Source organism: Pithys albifrons, chromosome 5 (genome assembly GCF_047495875.1).
Source record: "Pithys albifrons albifrons isolate INPA30051 chromosome 5, PitAlb_v1, whole genome shotgun sequence".
Lineage (NCBI taxonomy): Eukaryota > Metazoa > Chordata > Aves > Passeriformes > Thamnophilidae > Pithys > Pithys albifrons.
Genome location: NC_092462.1, coordinates 41,615,704 through 41,635,201, shown reverse-complemented (window position 1 = coordinate 41,635,201; position 19,498 = coordinate 41,615,704). Strand labels below are relative to the sequence as shown.

Genomic DNA, 19,498 nt, shown 5'->3' with positions numbered 1-19,498 from the left:
GGATGTCCATGGTGTAGCAGGTATCCACCTGCAGCCTGTGGAGCACTCCACTCTGGAGCAGGGGGTTGCCCAAAGGAGGCTGTGACCCTGTGAAAAGCCAATGGAGCAGGCTCCTGGCAGGACCAGTGGATCAATGGAGAGAGGAGTCCCTGTTGGAGCAGGTTTGCTGCCAGGACCTATGATCCTGGGGGACACACACACTGGGGCAGGCTGCTGCATTCTGTGGAAAGGAACCCATGCTGAAGGAGTTCATGAAGAACTGCAGCCTGTGGGAATGACTCACATTGGAGAAGTTCATGGAGACTGTCTACCATGAGAGGGACCTCACATTGGAGCAGGGGAAGAGTGTGAGTCATCCTCCCACTGAGGAGGAAGGAGCAGCAGAGAGAACATGTGATGAACTGACCACAGCCCCCATGCCCTGTGTCCCTGCTCTGCTGGCAGGGAGGAGGTGGGGAATTCAGGAGTAAAGCTAAGCCTAGGAAGAAGGGAAGAGTTGTTTTTAAGATTTGGTTTTCTTTCTCATTATCTTCTGTGATTTGATTGGTAATAAATTAAACTAATTTTCTGAAGTTGAGTAATTTTTTGCCTGTGACAGTAACCAGTGAGTGATTTCTCTCTGCCCTTAGGTTGACTCGTAACTCTTTTGTTCTGTTTTCCCTGCCCTGTCCTGCTGGGAAGTGAGTCACAGAGTAGCTTTGGTGGGCACCTCGAGTTCAGCCAGGGTCAACCCGCCACAGCATATCCAACAGAGGCTGACACTGTTTCATAAACTTATTTATGTGTATGTATTTAAAGGATATAGAAGCATGCCATTTACTGTAAATCGCAGAATATCCTGAGTTGGAAGTGTTCTACAGGATTATCAAGTCCAGCTCTGGGCTCTGCACATGACAAACCCAGGAATAATACTATATTCCCGAGAGCACTGTCCAAAAACTTCCTGAACTCTGGAAGGCTTGGCAACATGACCACTTCCCTGGGGAGCCAGGGAGGCTTAAAGGATTTACCATGTGGAAATTGTTTTATAATTTTCTTTTTTTAAAATAACAGTGCAATAGTAAAAAAGTTTGAATGAGAAAGCTAAAGTGCAGGGCAGTGAAGCAGTAAAATTAGCAAGAAGAAAATGAACTCCTTACCATTCTGAACATCCAATACATGATGCTTATCCAAAGTCCAGCCACCCATATTGGAGGCATCCAGTTCATAACCCTGCAGAATGGCAGTCCGCTTTTCCCAGAGCGTTAGATCCAAGCAAGACTCATATTCATAACCTACAGACACTGAAATAACAGTACATTTCCTCATTAAGTATAGAATTTCATTCCAAAGAGTTTAAAGAATGTGATTTGCTTAAACTACATACATTTTTTTGCTCTCCTTTGCTACTCGGAAATCCCTATGGCTTCCTTATGTGTGTTGAAAATAGTAAACAAATTCCAAAGCAATCTTGGGTCATTAAAATATTTTTAGTTATTCAGAGTAAGTGGATTAAGACAGGTACAGAGGAAAGCCCTTTTGTGATGTAAGTCAGAATGCTGTTCTACACAGAGTGTGCAGACTAAACACCATACTGTATTATTAGGCTAGGGGCTACTTCAAGGGGAAGAACTGGAAGTGAAAAATTACTGTAGTTTCTTTTTCCTTTTGAAGGATTTTCCTCATAATTCAAAGTTTAGATTAGTATTTTTAAATATGTTTTAATATGTATTGATATTTCTCATGTTATTCTGCTAAACATTTTCTACTTAATAGATACAAGCATTTGAGATGTGCTTCCCTATCTTTAAGACAACACTAAAAATGCAAAAAACCTCCATAACACATACCAACAGCTTCAGATAATCCATAGACCCTCTGATTGTATGCATCAGTTTTATCCCATATGAAAGTGTAGGCTAGATTTGGGGATGCAGGGAACCATTTTTGGAATAGTCTTCCCACCACTGCCACCATAAGATGAACTTTCATTAAATTAAATGGTATGATGGATTGGGTCATAGTAATCTTCAGTACAGATTTATATCCTGCAGCTCTGGAGCTCAAGTATGATAACTTCAAATCAGTTCCTGGTATTGTCGTTTCTTCATGAAGTACCTATGAATTGTTAAGGGAAAAATACAGTATTTGAGTGATTTGGAAATTAAACAGAACAATGCAGCTGTCATAAAAGCATGCTTGACATAAGGTTACGTGACAACCCATTAGGAAGTATCACCTATAGCTGACCTTCATTTAAGAATGTTAAAAAATACATAAATAAATAACATTTCACCTTTTTTCTAAAAAGTCGAGTCTAAATTCTTCATTATACTGAAGCTGCTTAGCTGGTAATTTCTGCCACAGCATTTCAAAGACATCTCTTTTATTTTTATGGGGGAAAGGAAGCATGCAGGAAAGGGAAAACATTCCCAACTGCTTTTTTCAAAAGAGGCAAAAAAAGCATCTCTCACCTAAGTGAAAATTGTCCCTTGTTATGCTGCCACCCATGTCCGAGCTATGGATATGTAATAAAGGCATTAGAGCCTCTAAGGACAGCAAAGCCTCAGATTTGGGCTGGGATGCCTAATTGCTCCTGTAGGAGCAGGAAGAACTTTTAGGTATTTTATTATTTGCATTACCAGTGGATTTAAATACTTTGAACTGGAGCATTCCTCCATTTATTTTGAAGACAGATAAGTAGGGTGCCTCAGGGAAAGTTTTTCCATATTTCCTGATCAATATTCACTACTCAGGTATCAGCTTATCACTTTCACATTTCAGAGAGGTGCAATGATTCAATTTTGTTTTTAAAAGCTTCCTCCCCTTCTCTACCTTGCCTTTTCCTGAGCTGATGAGCTTTTGTGGGTGATGGATGGATGTGAAATATTTCTGTGTAATGTGGATGAAGAGAGCCTATACTGTTCTGTGCCTGAGTCAGAACATAAACACTGCAGCCAGCACTTCGGGTCAACAGCTACCAAGTGTCCTGGTTTACTGGGGGGGGAAAAAGGGGAAAATGTATCTAGGCACATTTATAAAGGTAACGTTTCTTTGGTGGAAAGAGAGGACAAAGGATGCTTGAAACACAAGCCCAGAACCTTGGTGTTCTTACAGAAGCACTCTTGGGGAAGTATATTTGAAAAGCTTTATCTTACTTTTCTGTGTACTGAAGTATGAAGACCAACCACTACTTAATATGAGTAGAAAGCAGATTTCAGGAGCGCTGTCACAAATACTAGGCTTAAGATTTTGGTGGGATCTAAAGCTGGCTACTGAATGAGTGCTGTTATCTCTGTGCTAGAGAAATCCTCGGACGCTGCTTCCAAACAATTGACTGTGTTGAATAGGGTCAAGTAACATGGTTTATGCTCTCAAAGAGGGCATCAGGCCTACACCATCCTCTAAATTAGCACTTTTTTTGAGATCTAAAGAAAGATTTATACAATATTACTTGAATCTACCTCCTTTCCAACAAGAGCATCAAAAAATCAGAAATAGTATTTTGACTTATTATCTGACATTATTATCATTTACATCTGACACATGTAGACATAAAACTGTTGTTCTCCAGTAAGATTGTAACAGAGCTGTTGGAAATCAAGGAATAGGAAGAAACAAAACAAGTGAAATTCAGATTTAGAAATTCTTATTCTTTGACTATTTCTTTGTTCCCCACCAAGAACCTGCCATCACTGAGAAGAAATGACAAGCAGCACCATCACCTCGAAGGACGTGAGAGTGGCCTTATTTCTGTTCATATATCTGTATCTGCTCTGCTTTCCCTCAGCCCAATATACAGTGTCTAAACCAGAGAACAGGGAAATCTTTTCTACATGAACAAAACCACCTCTCTCTTGAGGGATATGTGATTGTGAACACATTCCTTTTTTGAGACTTTGAAGGAAAATCATAAACCACCCAGGAACAAAAGACAAATTCCTCCTCAAGACACCAGCAAGACTCTCATATACTGCACATTAAAACTAGTCTAACAGGTGGAGGTCTCTGTAAGCAAGAGGAGAAAAAGAAATAATACGCTTGTAATAGGACACAATTTAATGGACTTCCCTGGCCTCCTGTTACAACCATTGCTTCTTTTACAACTGCAACTGCGAAAGAGCAGTGTTAAACACATAGGTGGTCTTCCAGTACTCTTGGCTGAGATAACAAGCAATAAAGAGGACACCTTGAAGTTCAATTTTCAAGAAATTCCACTGTGTATTTGGATTACTATCAAATTAGAAACTAGGACACTCATGCAGTTCTCAGCGAGGTTTAAAACAAAGCCCAAACCCCTATTATTAGTTTCTGCAGAAGCCTCAAATACCTGCTGGAAATCTGACTTATAACTTCCTTCTTTCCATAAAATATCCCCGGTAGTAACGTATTTTCTTGAGAACTTTAGAAATGTAGAGGTAAGGTTATGCAACTCAATCTCTCTCCCAGAATCAAGCATTACAAAGAGAATTAAACAGTTTAATGTTCATCTTAAAAGTTAAATCATCAGGCACAGCAGAGAGCATCCTATGGGAGCCATGACAACACATCAATTGTAAAGCAATCAAGAAAGTCACTGGGTATAAAAGTCACATCAGGAACTGCCAACACAACCAAGCTGTCTGTACGTTACCTTTTCGAGATAGAATATCAAACTATCTTCAGAAAGGCTGATACCCTAAGGGGACTGAATTATAGTCCCACCACCAAATTCTAATGGTTGACATTTTATTTAGGGACGATCAAGCTTCTCAGGAGGACAGCCATGAAATATTTAACCTGGGGGACTGAGATAAGGGGCACTGCAATTTTCACAAAGACAGTTTGTTGTCCTGAACGTTCCAGCTGGTGTCTGAGTCACATAAATTGTGCAGGGCTCCTTGTCCCTTGTGGCCAGCAGGACTAAAGGTGTCCAGCCTCTGGAATGCTTTCCTGCTCCAAAATATAACATGATTCAAGTGACATGATGGTGTTAAGAATTTTGAATAAGTAATAAAAGTTAGGGGGGGAAATTATTGCTGTGATTGTTTTGGCAAATTGAGCAACTTCAATAGAGGACAAATTTCACAAATGAGTACAAACTTTAGTCCTAGTATCAGTAAAAGGTTGTTTACTGAGAAGTGCCAGCTGAACTGCTGCATTAAAATGGAACACCATCTTGGTTTGAGAGGGGTAAAAATGACGGTTTTAGATACAGGTAGATACTGGCAACTGCTGCTATTACATAAAGGTTGAGATCAAGGAGTACCAAAATTATACTTTAAGTAAAAGCTGAAACTGCTCATTTTAAGATGGAAAAATGTCTTCCTTTTTTAGAAAAAAGCATTCCCCTAGAACTGAGACTCTTAACTCTTAGCTTAGCTTCTAAAGCAAGGAGAAATAAAAGGAGGAAAAATACTTGGTTTTTCTAGACTTAAAACATGGTTGAGGTACCACAGAGGAGAGGGACAGGAAAAGACACACGTGTAGAAACCTAAAAATGTGTTTGTAACAGAATAAAGAGGTTTATATGAAGTCTCAAACAGAAAGCAAAAGAGAAGAACATCAGAAAGTGTGATGGAAAAGGATGCATAAATGGTGATATTTGGCTCTAAAAGTAATCTCCATCTTTTTCTCTGTACAAATTTGAAACTATGGAGATTTAAGTTAAGTGAAAAAATGATGCAGCATCCACTGAATGCTGAGATACCTAGATATCCTATTATACAGCTGGTTTAAATGTTAAAATGGGTGAATTTATCTGTGGAAAATCTGGTCACCCTGAAGTTACAAAAAATGATTAAGCCATCAAGGCCCATATTTTATCCTGAATTCCTCTGGGTAAATAAATTTTGCCGATTTCTGCTGTGCAGTATTGCCAGTAGTGAGAGAGAGTCTGAGGAGGCAAAACTTGGACATACAATTTGAAGGAAAACATTCAGTCTTCATTCTCCCACACACTCGAGGTGACAGAAACAAGCTGCTCAGGACCTGTAGGAGGCATCTTGCAAGCAAACTAACAGTGCCTAACAGAAGTTTAGGAGAAGGAAACCCTCCAACACTCCATTTCAGAAGTGCTCATTGCGACTCCAGGGTTTCTGCCAGACTACATAGTAGGATATGGCAAACAGACATTTACTGTATTAGGAAAAAGAGAGTAACAATATTACCAAACACACGGGAGCAGCTCCAGCTCAACCTGATCTCCCTCATCTGCATATGGTTTACTGTCTGGTTCCACACTGATTAATCTCAGCTAGTTAAGTCTAGGCAAAGCACGGCAACTTGCAATTAAAAGTAGATAAAGTTATGCCTAAATAGTCCAAATTTATTTAACATGTTATTATCATCCTCCTTGAATAATGATCTCTTGGGTCTGTGATCACTCCTTTACCACTTGCCTTCTTTTGCTGTTTCCTTTTGTGCTGCTGCTTTGGCACAGACTTCAATTGCCCCTCTGATCAATCTGAGATTCATAAGCCACTAACACTCTTGGAAACATTATCTTCAAGAGATGACAAAGCACTTCAAGGGACGATGATTACAAAAGCACATCATTTTGTCCTGTAGTATGGGATAGTCAATCCTGTCACACCACACGGACAGGGTGATTAATACTGACTGAAGGAAACACAGAGACCAATTTCTTTCTCTGTGCCTTCCTCCAGTCTCCCACACTAAACTGGCATCGTCCCTTTTTCATGAAAAGATCTACAGTACTGAACATACAGTTTTGAATGGAATCTGGTTCTGTAGTGAATTTTGGGAAACAGACTATAGAGTATTATGTGTTTCTGAGAGGAACCTGATCTAGAAGTGGAATGTCCCAGCCATGGCTGTGCAGCTCCCACTTGCTGAAGAAGGAAGTTATGTGTGGGATGAGCAAAGAATATAGAAGAAAACACTACTTAATGGGGTTTTTACATAGTATTTGAACTGGATTTTTTGCATACATAACCAGAGTACCATTTTAACTCATCACAAATGACCAACTGCCTAGGATCCACTGAGAGTATGATCTTTCCTCCCAGGTGGTTTTCCAAGGAAATCATTTTGACCCAATAGTCCTGCCTATCAGACCTCTTACCTCACAAACTGGAAGCCAATTTCAACCATATATAAAATAACAATAGAAATCTCTAAAGATAATTCAGTTTCTTTAGGTTTATGAAAAACAAAAACGTTCAGGTAGGGAAGAAGTAGTCAAGTTGGGACTTCTGTGGAAAAAAACCAGTTTGAATGCAGCCTGTGTGGGAAGGACTGTATGTGACAAATAGCTGGAATTACAGCAATAGGTGAGAATTAGTAGGAATCCAGACTTCATTAATCCCACTGCTCATGAAATAACTAGTTTACCCAGACATTAGAAGTGTTTTTTAAATTTGTGTTTTTTGACAGTCTTGTATTATTACGTTTTTCTTGATTTATACCCCATCTATCTAAGCCATTTTCCATAATTTTAGCAACTGAATCTATCTGTTGCCAAAACAAGTAAATCAGAGATGTTTTTCAGTGGACTCTCTTTTGCAAATACTTTCTTTAATTGACTTGAAACTATCAAAGGCACAGAAATGATAGTGAGGATAAAAGCAACAATTTTCTGGCACAGTCTAGATTTATATGAGTGTTTAGTTGTAATTTCCTTACATCTTTCTTTTAAACCTGCTCCTACTATGAATTGCTTAATGAGTTAGCTCTTTTCTTAAGAGCTCTGCATGAAAACATTTGAATACATTTTCTGTGTTTCCCTTGAAGAGGCAAGGACATTTCTCAGAGAATGGGAAAAAAGTGCCCTATGTAATTATGACATAGTGAAAGTAGGAGAGAGAATAAGACGGGGAGAGAGAGAAGGAGGCAGAAGGAGGATGTTTCACTAGAAGTTCAAAAATTAACAATGAGACATGTATTACTTCTGAAGTGCAACTGAAATGCTTTAAGAGCCAAGAGACTAATTGAGGAATCTAATACACCTGCGTAGGAAAATTTAGAAAAAGCCATTCCAGTCACAGGTTTTTCCATTTAAATCCAGGTTTTGATGTGGAGTCTTACTTTTGGTATTACAAGTTCTGAAGAAGTAGATTAGAACATGTGATCATTGGCTTGTCCTCAGTGCTGCACAGTTCTTTCAGTTTATAAGGATCTGTGTCATGCTATTTATTAGGACTAAACAGATAAATTGAATTGTATGGGTCTTTAAGGCAGAATGGAAAAACAGCTGTCATTTTCAGTTTCTGAGGTGCACTTTTAACAAGAGGGCAATCCAAAAAGTCAGATTTACTACAGTGTGTGTATTTTATGGGCCAGTGCCTGATTGATGAAGACATTCTGTATAGCAGACATTATGTCTACTATAAAGCAGACAGTAACATGCACCCAGGTTTCTTACTTCTCTTCTTCAGATGAAATTTTAAAAATTGTCCCTTAGAATAAATAAATCTGTCTGAAAATAATCACATTGCAAATTCTTAGCACTTATTCAGAATTATTTACTTTTGAACAGTAGTTTGAACTGTTTTCACTACAGTTGCTTAATATCAGCCTGTGATAGAATTCTGTCTATTTGAAGCACACCTTACCTGTGTTTCTGGGATGACAGGACTATCTTCAGGAGAAATTCTAAAGAACGTGGATAGAGGCGATGACACGATAACAGGGTTTGGCCTTACAAATCCGCTTAGATCGCAACTAGGAATGTCATTCTCTTCCTTCTTCATGACAAGGGTATCCATGACATAAAATACATTCCAGGGAATCCATACTGTGTGATACTGTGTCAGGAATGGTGATCGCTCAAACACCAGTGTCAGAGAGGCACCACCATTTGCTACCAAGTCAAACCTAGAAAAAAATCCCAAGAGGGCTAGATAGTCAGCAATTTCCCAAAGCCATCCACAGCCTCTATTTTATGGATTGATTCTTCATTCCATTGTACTGCTCTGAAGGCAGAATGTCCCTACTGGGAACAATGGAGAAATCAATTAAATTATATTACATATTACCACACAGAGACAATTGAGAGTTTGGGATCCTGCATTTAAATTAAGCAAGGCCTTCTACTTCTAAAGTATATAATCAGCATGTTTTACATTTGAAGAATGTACAAAGTACAGCTTTAGTCAATCACTTTGTTAATGTCTTTTGTTTCCATTATTTTATTATTATCTTAGTTATACAGGCGGCTCTTCAGTAATGCCTTTGCTGTCTTTGTGACTTAGAAGTGCTTCAAAGGGAACTTACATTCCATCCTGGCGAGTGATTGTGTATCCATAGTCTGGATAGTGTAGAAAGGAGACATTGACTCCAATGAGTGGTGTTCCATCTGCAGTTAATACTTGGCCTCTTATGACGGATGCAAGACTGTGAAAAAGATGCAGGATCAAATTACACGATTGTTTTTTTCATTCTCTTTTGAATGAATAAAAGCTAGTGAGTGAACACATACACATCCAGCACCACTCACCCCTCTCCCCATGGTATCAACTATGATTAAAAAAACATTCCTCAGACTCTAACCCTTTTACAAGTTCACATGATTTACACTGTATAAACAAATGCCTCAGAATCTACAGATAATAATTTTGTTTCAGTATTGTTGATTTGACTTTGGTTTATTTTGTCTGTACTGAGTTACTAAGAGCAGAAATTCACTGAAGAATTTTAAGAACTTATAAACTCTAGATGTTCTCACTGTAAGTCATACCTCTGGCAGACTCTTAAAGAAAAATGTACTTTTCAATTAGTATCAAAGCAATCTATGAAACTGCAGGGACTACAGAGTACAGAATTTAAAAGAGCAATAAGGAACACTGGTGCAACAACTTTTAATCAACTGCTGTGCCCAAACACATTAATGCTGTTAAATTACTGCAAACGCAGCAGCTCTAGTGTAAATCATCTTCTTTCACTCAGTGAGATCCCAGACACCTGCTTCCTGTTACTGGTTTATTTTCAGGTCATTACTGCTTCATAGAGCACCAGTCAAATGTTTTATGCAATTAGACTGTCGTGCACTTAACAGTTCTATTACATTAATTCATAATTTATATTATTTAGTGAGCTCAGTTTAAAAAGTGGAGCTTTGCTTTTCCTTCTGAAGTGTTTTCATTGTTTGACATATTTCCAACTGTGCTAGCCTAAATCAACTGGTTAAATAAAGATTTATTTAATCATTAATGAAGTGCCCTGTTAGAATACAGACACTAAGCATGGCAAGTACCTTCTGTAACCTATTGGCACTCATAATTTGAATTTTGCAGGAACTGAGACAAAACAAGCAATCTGATACATTAAGAGAAAAAGTCTTTGCTGTAAGTCCACCCCATGAAATTTGCAGTCATAGTGGATCTCCTCCTCGCATGAATCTCATGCACTCTCCAAATTCTTTTGTATTCATGAGTAGAAGATGAGTCATGCTTACCTCTTGTTGAAAGGACTTTCTCCAGGTATGACATGAGTGCTGTCTGCTCCAATGAGAAAACTGATGCGATCATAAAATGCTTTGGCAGCTTGCTGAGATGGAGACTGCTGGCTTTGGCTGATAATATCTTGGGGGTCAGGTAGTCCGCGACAATAAGGCTGGTTTTGGCAAGAACTCTGCAAACAGCAGTCAGGATCCATACAGTCAACTAGCCCATCTGTTGGCAGAAAGTCACACAAATGAACAAACTCTTCCTCCTGCCCCTCTGCATGGGAATGAGCCAGCCAGCAGAGAAAACTTACATAGCATGAAAGAATACTTGTAATTAAGACTTTAATGAATTCACTTTCAGTTAAAGAGACTTTGTTTCCACTGAGTTCCTAAACTCCCACAGAGATCCATGCAAACTGAATGTACTCGGTATCATGTAAAAATTAAACCTATTTTTTCAATACTTTTCTAAAAATGTCTTGAACAAGCCAGAAAATAAAGACGCTCATGCTCTGCATACACTGCACGCACATAAATATTAAACATTTCACGTGGGCCTTATTAGCTTTTATTGAAGGTTATTTGGCTTGCTAGAGAAAAGAAACAAGTAAATTCCCCATGCTGTTTTCCTCAAGTTTTTTAACACACCTATGCTGCAAGTAGCTTTTAATATTTCACAATATTTATCAAGGTGCATTCCTCTATATCTTGGCAGAAAGGTTTTGTTGCTAGTGGCAAAGGCAATCTCCATGAGTTTTTCCACATGAAAATGTATGAGAGAATAAAATCTGTATTTAACATTTAGATTTTATTCTGAACAAACTGATGAGACATGCTGCCCAGTATAAACAAGATTTAAACACATGGGTGCTTTTGTGCTGAAATATTCACATATGTGGAGCATTAGATCTGTCACATCACTGGAAATCTAATTTGCTGAAAGATTAAAATCAAGATCAAATTGATAACTACTAATTTGCTGTAAGTAAAGTCATAAGGAAAACGAGCCTGGAAATGTCAGCTACAGGAAATTTCTAGATGAATGTAATATGGTATCACAGAGCTGATAATTGTTTCCCCAAAAGAACAGCAAGACCAAAATAGCTCAAACATTTTATTATTCAATTTAGATTACAGGGCGAGCTTGCTTGCTGCACTAAACTGAAAAATGTACCAATGTAGCACAGAAGAGGAAGCTCTTGACTGCTTCTCTCACAAAGGAATCTACCTTCTGAATCTACCTTTCGAGTAAATTTTCTTTCTGAAGGGAAAAAAAAATCCATTTTTGTTCAATCATACATTGAAAGAGTGTAAGTAAACAGAGATCTTCTAAAGGTTTTCTTCTAAGTATTGCTGTGCTATGTAGATCAGTTAGAGGATTGGCAAAGTGGTAAAGGACTGGGATTTCTATTCTTTTGCACATCTAAAATTCTTATTTAACTTGGCTGACATTGAAATCAGTTCATGGAAAATACTAGAGATGAAAATGGCTTCATTAAGTATATTCAAGTTTGAACTTTTTTAGGAGAAAAGAAAGAACACTCATTTTTCCTGGGATGATGATAACCAGAGGGTCCTGTTGCCATTCAGACAGACACTGACAGGCTGGAGGAAGGGGCTGACAGGAACCACATGTAGCTCTGCAAAGAGAAAGGCAAAGTCCTGCACCTGGGGAGGAACAATGCTCTGCACCAGAACAAGGCTTTGCAGCAAAGAAGGTGTCAGTGACATCCTGGGCTGTGTTAGGAGTGTTGCCAACAGCTCAAGGGAGGTGACCTTTCACCTCTACTTAGCACTGGGGAGCACACACAGCTCTGTGTGCAGTCTGGGCTTTCTGCTGCAGGAGACACAGACATACCAGAGAAAGCTTGGTGAAGGGCCCTGTGGATGGTTAAGGGCTTGACATATCTCTCCTACATGGAAAGGCTGAGAGAGTTGAGACTTCTTAGCCTGGTGAAGAGAAAGCTCATCAATGTGTACAGATACCTAATGGGTTAAAAAATCCACCTTTCAGTGAGGCCCAGTGAAAGGAAAGAGCCAATGGGCAGACTGAAACACAGGAAATTTGATCTGAACAGCAGAAAACCCTTTTTTACTGCAACAGGCTGCCCAGGGAAGTTGTGGAGTCTCCATGCTTGAAGTCTTTCAAAACCCAAGTAGACACATCCCTGAGCAATCTTCTTTAGGCTAATCCTGCTTTGAGCAGGCTGCGGGACTAGATGATTTCCAGAGGCCTTTCCAACCTCAAATAGTCTGTGACTCCTGTGATTTTCTAGTCTCATTCCTGTAAAATAGGTAAAACCCTTTCCTAGCTGAAGTACTGACCTCCCTTGTTGGTTTTAACTCTAGAAGCCTGGATCAGTGTCCAAGCTTGGGGAACTGATGGTTAAATGTATAGTTTTGAGGTTTTATATCTCTGTATGGTCTCCCAGGCAATATCTGTACAGTTGCCAAAGAAATGCTCAAATTTCTCCGTTCATCTTTGTTGGTTTATAAAAAGCAAATGTACATCTGGAGTATAGTCCGCAGGTCAAAAAACTGCATGAGATTGACACCTTCTGAACTAATCAGCTGGAAATGCATTTTTACAAGCTTCACCACTAACATCAATCAGAGCAAGAATCTCATTTTCACCAGCCAGGATACAGGGATATGCTGTTTGTTATTTTCCTGTGGAGTTTATCAGTAACTTGCCCAGGCGAGTGACGGATGGTTATGAATCTGGCTCCTTATAACTTGAGAAAACATTTTTCATTCTTTCTCTGTATTTATGTGGCTAGAGCTATCTAGTACTGCTAAGTCATGTACTCTATTGCACTGTGTGAAGCAGTGTAAAATTTCCTTTCTGAAATGGCTCTGGAAGATTATTGATGAATTTTGTTTAGCCTGAAAAATATGAGACTTAGCTCAACACTGGCTTGTCAGTTACATCACTCAAATATGACAGTGAAATTATAAAGAAAATAGAAACTCCTACAGGCAGCTGGGCAGTCATTATCAGTTTCAGAAGGCTCTTCATACTTTCTTGTTCTAGACATAAGTCTATATACGAAAGATGTAATGAGTACTTTATTGTCTTTTCCCTCAAAATTTAAAGTCTAGCTCTAAAAATTCTTTTACCTTTGTTGCAAAATGCACCAAAATGCACTGGAACATGGTCTCTTGATAAATTGCTCATTTGTAGAGATTAACAAAACCACCAAAACTCTGCTCAGGTGAGACCCCACCTGGAGTGTGGCATTCAGCTCTGGGGTCCCCAGCTAAGGAAGACATGGAACTGTTGGAATGAGTCCAGAGGAGAGCCATGAAGGTGATCACGGGACGGGAGCACCTTTCCTATGAAGACTGAGTGAGTTGGGGTTGTTCAGCCAGGTCAACAGAAGGCTCTAATGAAGACCTTACAGCAGCCTTCCTGCTAGAGCTGGAGAGGGACTTTTAAAAAGAGTATGTGGTGATAGGACAAGGAGGAATGGCTTTAAACTGAAAGAGCGTAGGTTTAAGTTAGAAAGAAATCCTTTACTGTGAGGGAGGTGAGGCACTGGTTGCCCAGAGCAGTTGTGGACGTGCCATCCCTGGAACTGTTTAAGACCTGGTATTAGCGAAAGGTGTCCCACAGAAAGGGAGTTGGAACTAGATGGCCAATAAAGTCTGCTCCAACCCAAGACTTTCCATGATTCTGTGATTAAATGAGAGGAGTCAAGACAGAGGATTCCCATGATGCATGTCTAAAAATATATCTGTGGGAGTGTTTGCTTTTGAATGGAATAAAACCGCTGGAAGGAAAAATAGGGGGGAAAACAAAGTAAGTCATGGGCACAAGTTCTGCCGGTGTCAAGGGCAGATGATCACCAAGGACCTACATAAATCACATTCTTGGTAAGTAAGTTGATTATATACTTAGGCAACAAATTTCTCCAAAAAGTGAATTTCAGTGCCTATACAGGAAAAATACAGTTTTGGAGCTAGAATGCTGACCATCCCACCAGGACAGTTTTGATGACTGGCAAACTATGGCAAGAGACTGGAAAGGACAGGAAACTGTATTCACAAACCTCGATTATCCTTACACAGCTCAATTTTACAACAGACTATAATAAATACACTCAATCATGGACACAAAAATGACTGCCTGTAGGAACAGCTGGTCAGAAAATCCACAAAAGCACAGCAGCCCTTGATTTATTACTAAGCAGTGAGCAAGGACCTTATTCAATGTTACTATTGCAGTATCTCTATAAGCATACCTACAGTGTCCTCAAATTCAGCGCCCCTGTTGGAGTGAAGAAGCCTAAAATATAAACTGTGGGGCTCTAAATGAGTTGTTACTCCAGTAAGAAGTCTTGGAGTCACTATGGATAAGTCCTATGAATATAACAACCCAGCACTCACCAGCAACCAGAGATTAAACCAAAAGCTGAAGAATAATGGGAAGTGTTGGAGCACAAACCAGAGAACATGAGCATGGCACTGTATCACTTCCAGGGCAAGTACATACTTCCTGAGACTTCCTTAGCTTGGGTTATCTTTGAACGTAGCAACTCTCTGACATTCAAAACATTCTCAGGCAGTAATTTCTTACTTTAATTAACAGCCTGTTAGTATACAAAAGAAAATATAAGTTCACATTTACCCTATTACAATGTTTTACTAAGCAATTGCTATTATCCACCATCACAGAAGCAGTCCTGGTTTAGGTAATCTTTAGGCTCAATTTGTACTCTCTGTGACAATGTTTAGCAGGAATAGGCTATGTAAGTAATTTAAAAAAATATAGTAGTGCTAAGTACGCTTTGCTTTATTACAGTATTTATTTTCATTTCAGTAAAAAAAAAATTAATGACCCTTTAAATTCTGCTCATGAAAGCCTGTAAGTACTCTTAATAATTGGATAGCAGCTAATAAAAAGCAAACTTAACTAAGGAACCTGTTCAATAAAGACCCATCTAAACTAAAGAGTAAACAGCTTATTCTTCCTACAGTAATAACAAAGCATGGCCCACATAATGACACAATTTTTTTCCAAGAAGTTAGACTTACTCCACCCACAGAGAGCTTTGACTTTCCCTTTTCTCACAAAGCCATTAGGAGTTAATTCAGCCCAAGATCTGCTTGTTGCACACACTTTCTGTGTAGGCTGCTACAATGTAAAGAAAAAATCTAAAGCAAACACAGGGGAAAATAAAGAGTGAGCCTTAAAGAGAAAGGAAATGATTTTCATGGCATATCAGGAATTGAAAATGTTGACATTTTGGTCTGTGTTTTTGCTCATGCCACCTGTGAAAGATTTATTCTTTTCCTGCCAAGTTCTAGAGAACAAAAGGTGATGAGTGAAGGCTTCGTCCTTGAAGACAGAGTTCGCATAAACTAAAATTATTTGGGTCTCTCCTATTGGTTGACAGCCTTTGGAGGAGAGCTGAGGGAGAGAGAGAGCAAGGAGGAAGAAAGAGAGCAGAGTCTGAGACCCCTACTTGGGCGGTGCTGGCCACCACTCCTGAGGTAGATGTCACCAGCAGGCTCACTAAAGGTGAGAGGACTTATGATCTGGGTGTGGTTTGTTTCTCAAAAAGGACAGCGGGGACACCTGCTGTCTGCCAATGCCTAGAAGATGTAGCCCCTGCCTTTGGGGGATTGATCTGAGTTGGTAAGAACCTAAGTGAGTAATCCTTGGGTAAGCCAGGAATATTTACAAGTAGGGCTCCTGTTTTTCTTCCTCTCTCTTTGACTCCTTGTGTTTCTGCTATTTGGTCACCCTGTCAATAGACTATGTTTTTCTGAACTCTTAATGGTGCTCAGCCTCACTTTTCCAGCAACTGTAGAACCCACCCTGCTACACACACTTCTGAGAAATCTGTATTAAAAGGAGATAAATAATAATGTCAGGAAGTAATCATGTAGGAAGATAAGCAATAATGTCATATGTCAATAGTATCTAGAAGGGAAAATGATCAAGTATGCCTTGATGCCATTAGGATTTCCTATTGAGAGTATTCCCATTGAGATCCTTGGGAGGCTCATGTTCACAGAATTTGAACAATTAGTCCCAGAAAAAGCTAGGAATCAAAGGAAGAGCAGACACTTTTATTAATGAATTGTACTCATATTAGTATAGGAAATTTATTTTATCCAGTGTAGGATAAAACATAAACATTAACCACAGCATATCAAACAGGTACCAATTGAGATAACTTTAATTATATAACCACTGAGCCTAGTGAGATGTAGATCACACTACCCGCAGTCACGCTATAAATTCAGCGTAAGTGCTCAGATAACCTAATCTCCCGCAATAAACAAATACAGCACAAGAATTCTTATGCCATTCCCTTTAGCTGTCTGAAATTTTAATGGCTTGCTTGGAGATTAGTGGGCTGATTGCAGGTACTCTTGGAAAGGAGAGAAACACTTCTCTCTTCAGAGAGGTTTCAAAGGAGACTTTTTCACAGTTTTCTTAGGTATGTTTCCATTTTTAATTTGACATAATTGTTACATTTTAACCCTTTTCCTTAGCCACAGTCAAAGGCTGTAGTAAATATGCTCTGTACCAAAGCCTATAAATTAGAAAAATGCCATGGACAAATACCATTATCCTAGCACGTTAATCATGTCAAAACAAGTGTTTGGTCAACCCCTTCCTCATGCATAGCTGCATAATGATGTCTGTAAAGGAAATAATGGAAAAAAAAACCAGAAGAAAAAAAGCACACCAAAATACCAGCATCAGCTTTTTTCTTTTCCCCTTCAAATATTGTTCTTTTTTTCTTGAACTTTAAGTCATCCTGTTAGATTACTCTGCTCCAATTCCTTGTTCCTTTTCCCCTTTTCTTCCCAAAAAACTATTACTGTTTTCTGTCTGAAAAAGCAGCTTCTTTTCCCTTTTTCCATTTATATGCATTCCTGTTGACCTTGCTCCTCTTTCTCCTCCTGGTCCATTACCCACTCTTGACTTTCCCCTGATATGTCACATACTTTTGTGATCTTTAACAATTACTGAATCTGTTTTAGTCTATTACTACTCTTTCAGTGTTTTTTCCTATTTTCCCCCTACATGATCTTTTTTTTATTTCGAGTTGTTTATACTTCCACCTAGTCTTTCCTCCTCCTTGCTTAGTCTCTTTTAATGTTTGTAGGTTTCCCTTTCTTCACTATCTCTTTAATTCCCTGGTCTACCTGAAGTTAATTCCCCAAACAGCATGTCTCTGCTGCATGGAATCTGCGTCAGACTCTTTAGGCTCTGAAATGTGCAAACCTGACTCAAAATATGTCATATGTAACAGACAAGGATGACAATTCAAAAGACATGTAGATCAATAAACAGAAGCACAGTTTTAACTGTGGTATTTTCCTCAGGAAGTCAATGCTGCTGTTATTTACAGTTTGTGATGTCTAAGATACAGGAGCAAAGAGACAACCAGCAACTGCAAAGGCATATGCAGTCTGAAAACGAAAGACAAAGTCACAGATGACTTTATCATCACCCATAGGCCCATAGGAGATTTTATCTCTGCTGTGAATCTGATGGTGTTAAGCAAAAAGAATTGGTGAGAAGGGGAAGACGGATAATAAAAGCATTATGTTGATCTAATATTTGACTGCATTCACGTTTAATCTTGTTTTTGTGGGGGTGTTCTATGTGATTCTGGAGTAATGTCAAAGTCACAGCCCCTCTAGCTTTACTATCTACAACAATAATTGCAGATTGATTTCTGAAGTCAGGAGTCCTGCCTGCATCTTGCTGCAAATTGTTACCTGTCACCTAAATGACACTCTGTGGAAAAGTAAGCCGAAAAAAAAAAAGACTTCTGGGAGCATCCTGTCAGTTATGTGAGCATTCACAGGCTATGGAAGGATAAGATCTCTGTAGGCTGGGCAACCAATTGTTTCCAGCAACAGTATCATAGGTCAAAATGTAAACTCCCGGTTCAGACTTTTCTCTTGGGGTAATTTCCTTGTGGGGTCACTGAAATTTTGATCTCCTTCCTTTTTTTCCCCTCCACAACAGTTAACTGAGTTGACTATGTTTTATTCCAGTATAAAAGAACGCTGCAGGGGAACTAAGGTGACACCCATCTTTTTCTAAGTACATATCTCATCTGTCATATGCAGCTTGTAAGGCTTTGCTGATAAGCCATATAAAAGCACTGGATACTGCAGCGTATTCTTACCAGCACAAGAGCTAGTAAAATGTGTGAATGGTTCTCATGGCAGTATTTAATCACCTGACTGTAAAGTCTCTGTTGCTCAACACGTTCTCCCCAGAGTTAAAGCTCCAAGTGGTGTTTCTTACCTCCCTCATTGTCCTTACTGTCAGTGCAGAGAGTTTCCATGGCTACGTCACAGCCTGCTCCCCTCCATCCTGGCTGGCAGACGCAGTGCCAACCATTTTGGTCCAGCGTGCACCTCCCATTGCTGTTGCACAAGCCAGGGCAGCCCTCTGTTGAAACAGACAAAGAAAAAAAGCACAAGTAATTGAAATATTGTAATAATATAAAATGAAAAAAAATACAAACAAGGGACACTTACTGGGAACAGGCCTTAGGAACAGCACAAATACTGTAATTGCACATGGAGTGGAACAGCAACATTACCTAGGGAATGTAATTCTTAACAAAGTGGCATCTTTGATTGGCCTGACACTTGAGACACCACTTACCTGTATAACCAGGAAATAAATGCACCAATCCTCTAAATACCTGCAGGCCAGACAAAATTCAGGTGTTTTTTTTATTATTTTTATTTTTTTTAGCAAAGTAACAAGAAATGAGTGCATGGTGCAAACACAGTTGCGTAAAACAATACATTTTTCTGTGCTCATAGAGTAGATCATTATTTGCTCTATGCAGTAGTGGTTACTTACTAGCACAAATGTTTAAGCTCCCTCTTACTATGAACAATTCCCTCCAAATTCTTAAGTAGGAAAATGGGTATGATTTTAGGCATATAATAAAAGAGAATGTTAACTTTATCTGGTCTCAGAGTTGCCGTGTATTCATGTGAAATTACAGTGTGTTAAATAGTTGCACAAAGTATAGGCCAGTTTTAATGGCTATACTTTATGCCAAAAATACATTCCTTTTCACAGAATAAGCAAAGCCCAGGAAATAGTGAAGCAGCTTAGCATCTATTCTAACAAAC

The 19,498-nt window shown here is 39.0% G+C and overlaps 1 protein-coding gene across 1 annotated transcript in view; it reads right to left on the bottom strand.

Annotated features, from left to right (window-relative positions):
* TENM3 (teneurin transmembrane protein 3) overlaps positions 1 to 19,498 on the bottom strand; it is a 608,874-nt gene that overhangs the window by 44,904 nt on the left and 544,472 nt on the right. Inside the window, exons 16-21 of the mRNA XM_071556284.1 lie at positions 18,651 to 18,797; positions 10,376 to 10,592; positions 9,196 to 9,315; positions 8,535 to 8,796; positions 1,830 to 2,097; positions 1,140 to 1,283 (exon numbers count right to left, since the gene is read on the bottom strand). Of these exons, the coding sequence (XP_071412385.1) occupies positions 1,140 to 1,283; positions 1,830 to 2,097; positions 8,535 to 8,796; positions 9,196 to 9,315; positions 10,376 to 10,592; positions 18,651 to 18,797 (1,158 nt within the window). The remainder of the gene's footprint in view (positions 1 to 1,139; positions 1,284 to 1,829; positions 2,098 to 8,534; positions 8,797 to 9,195; positions 9,316 to 10,375; positions 10,593 to 18,650; positions 18,798 to 19,498) is intronic.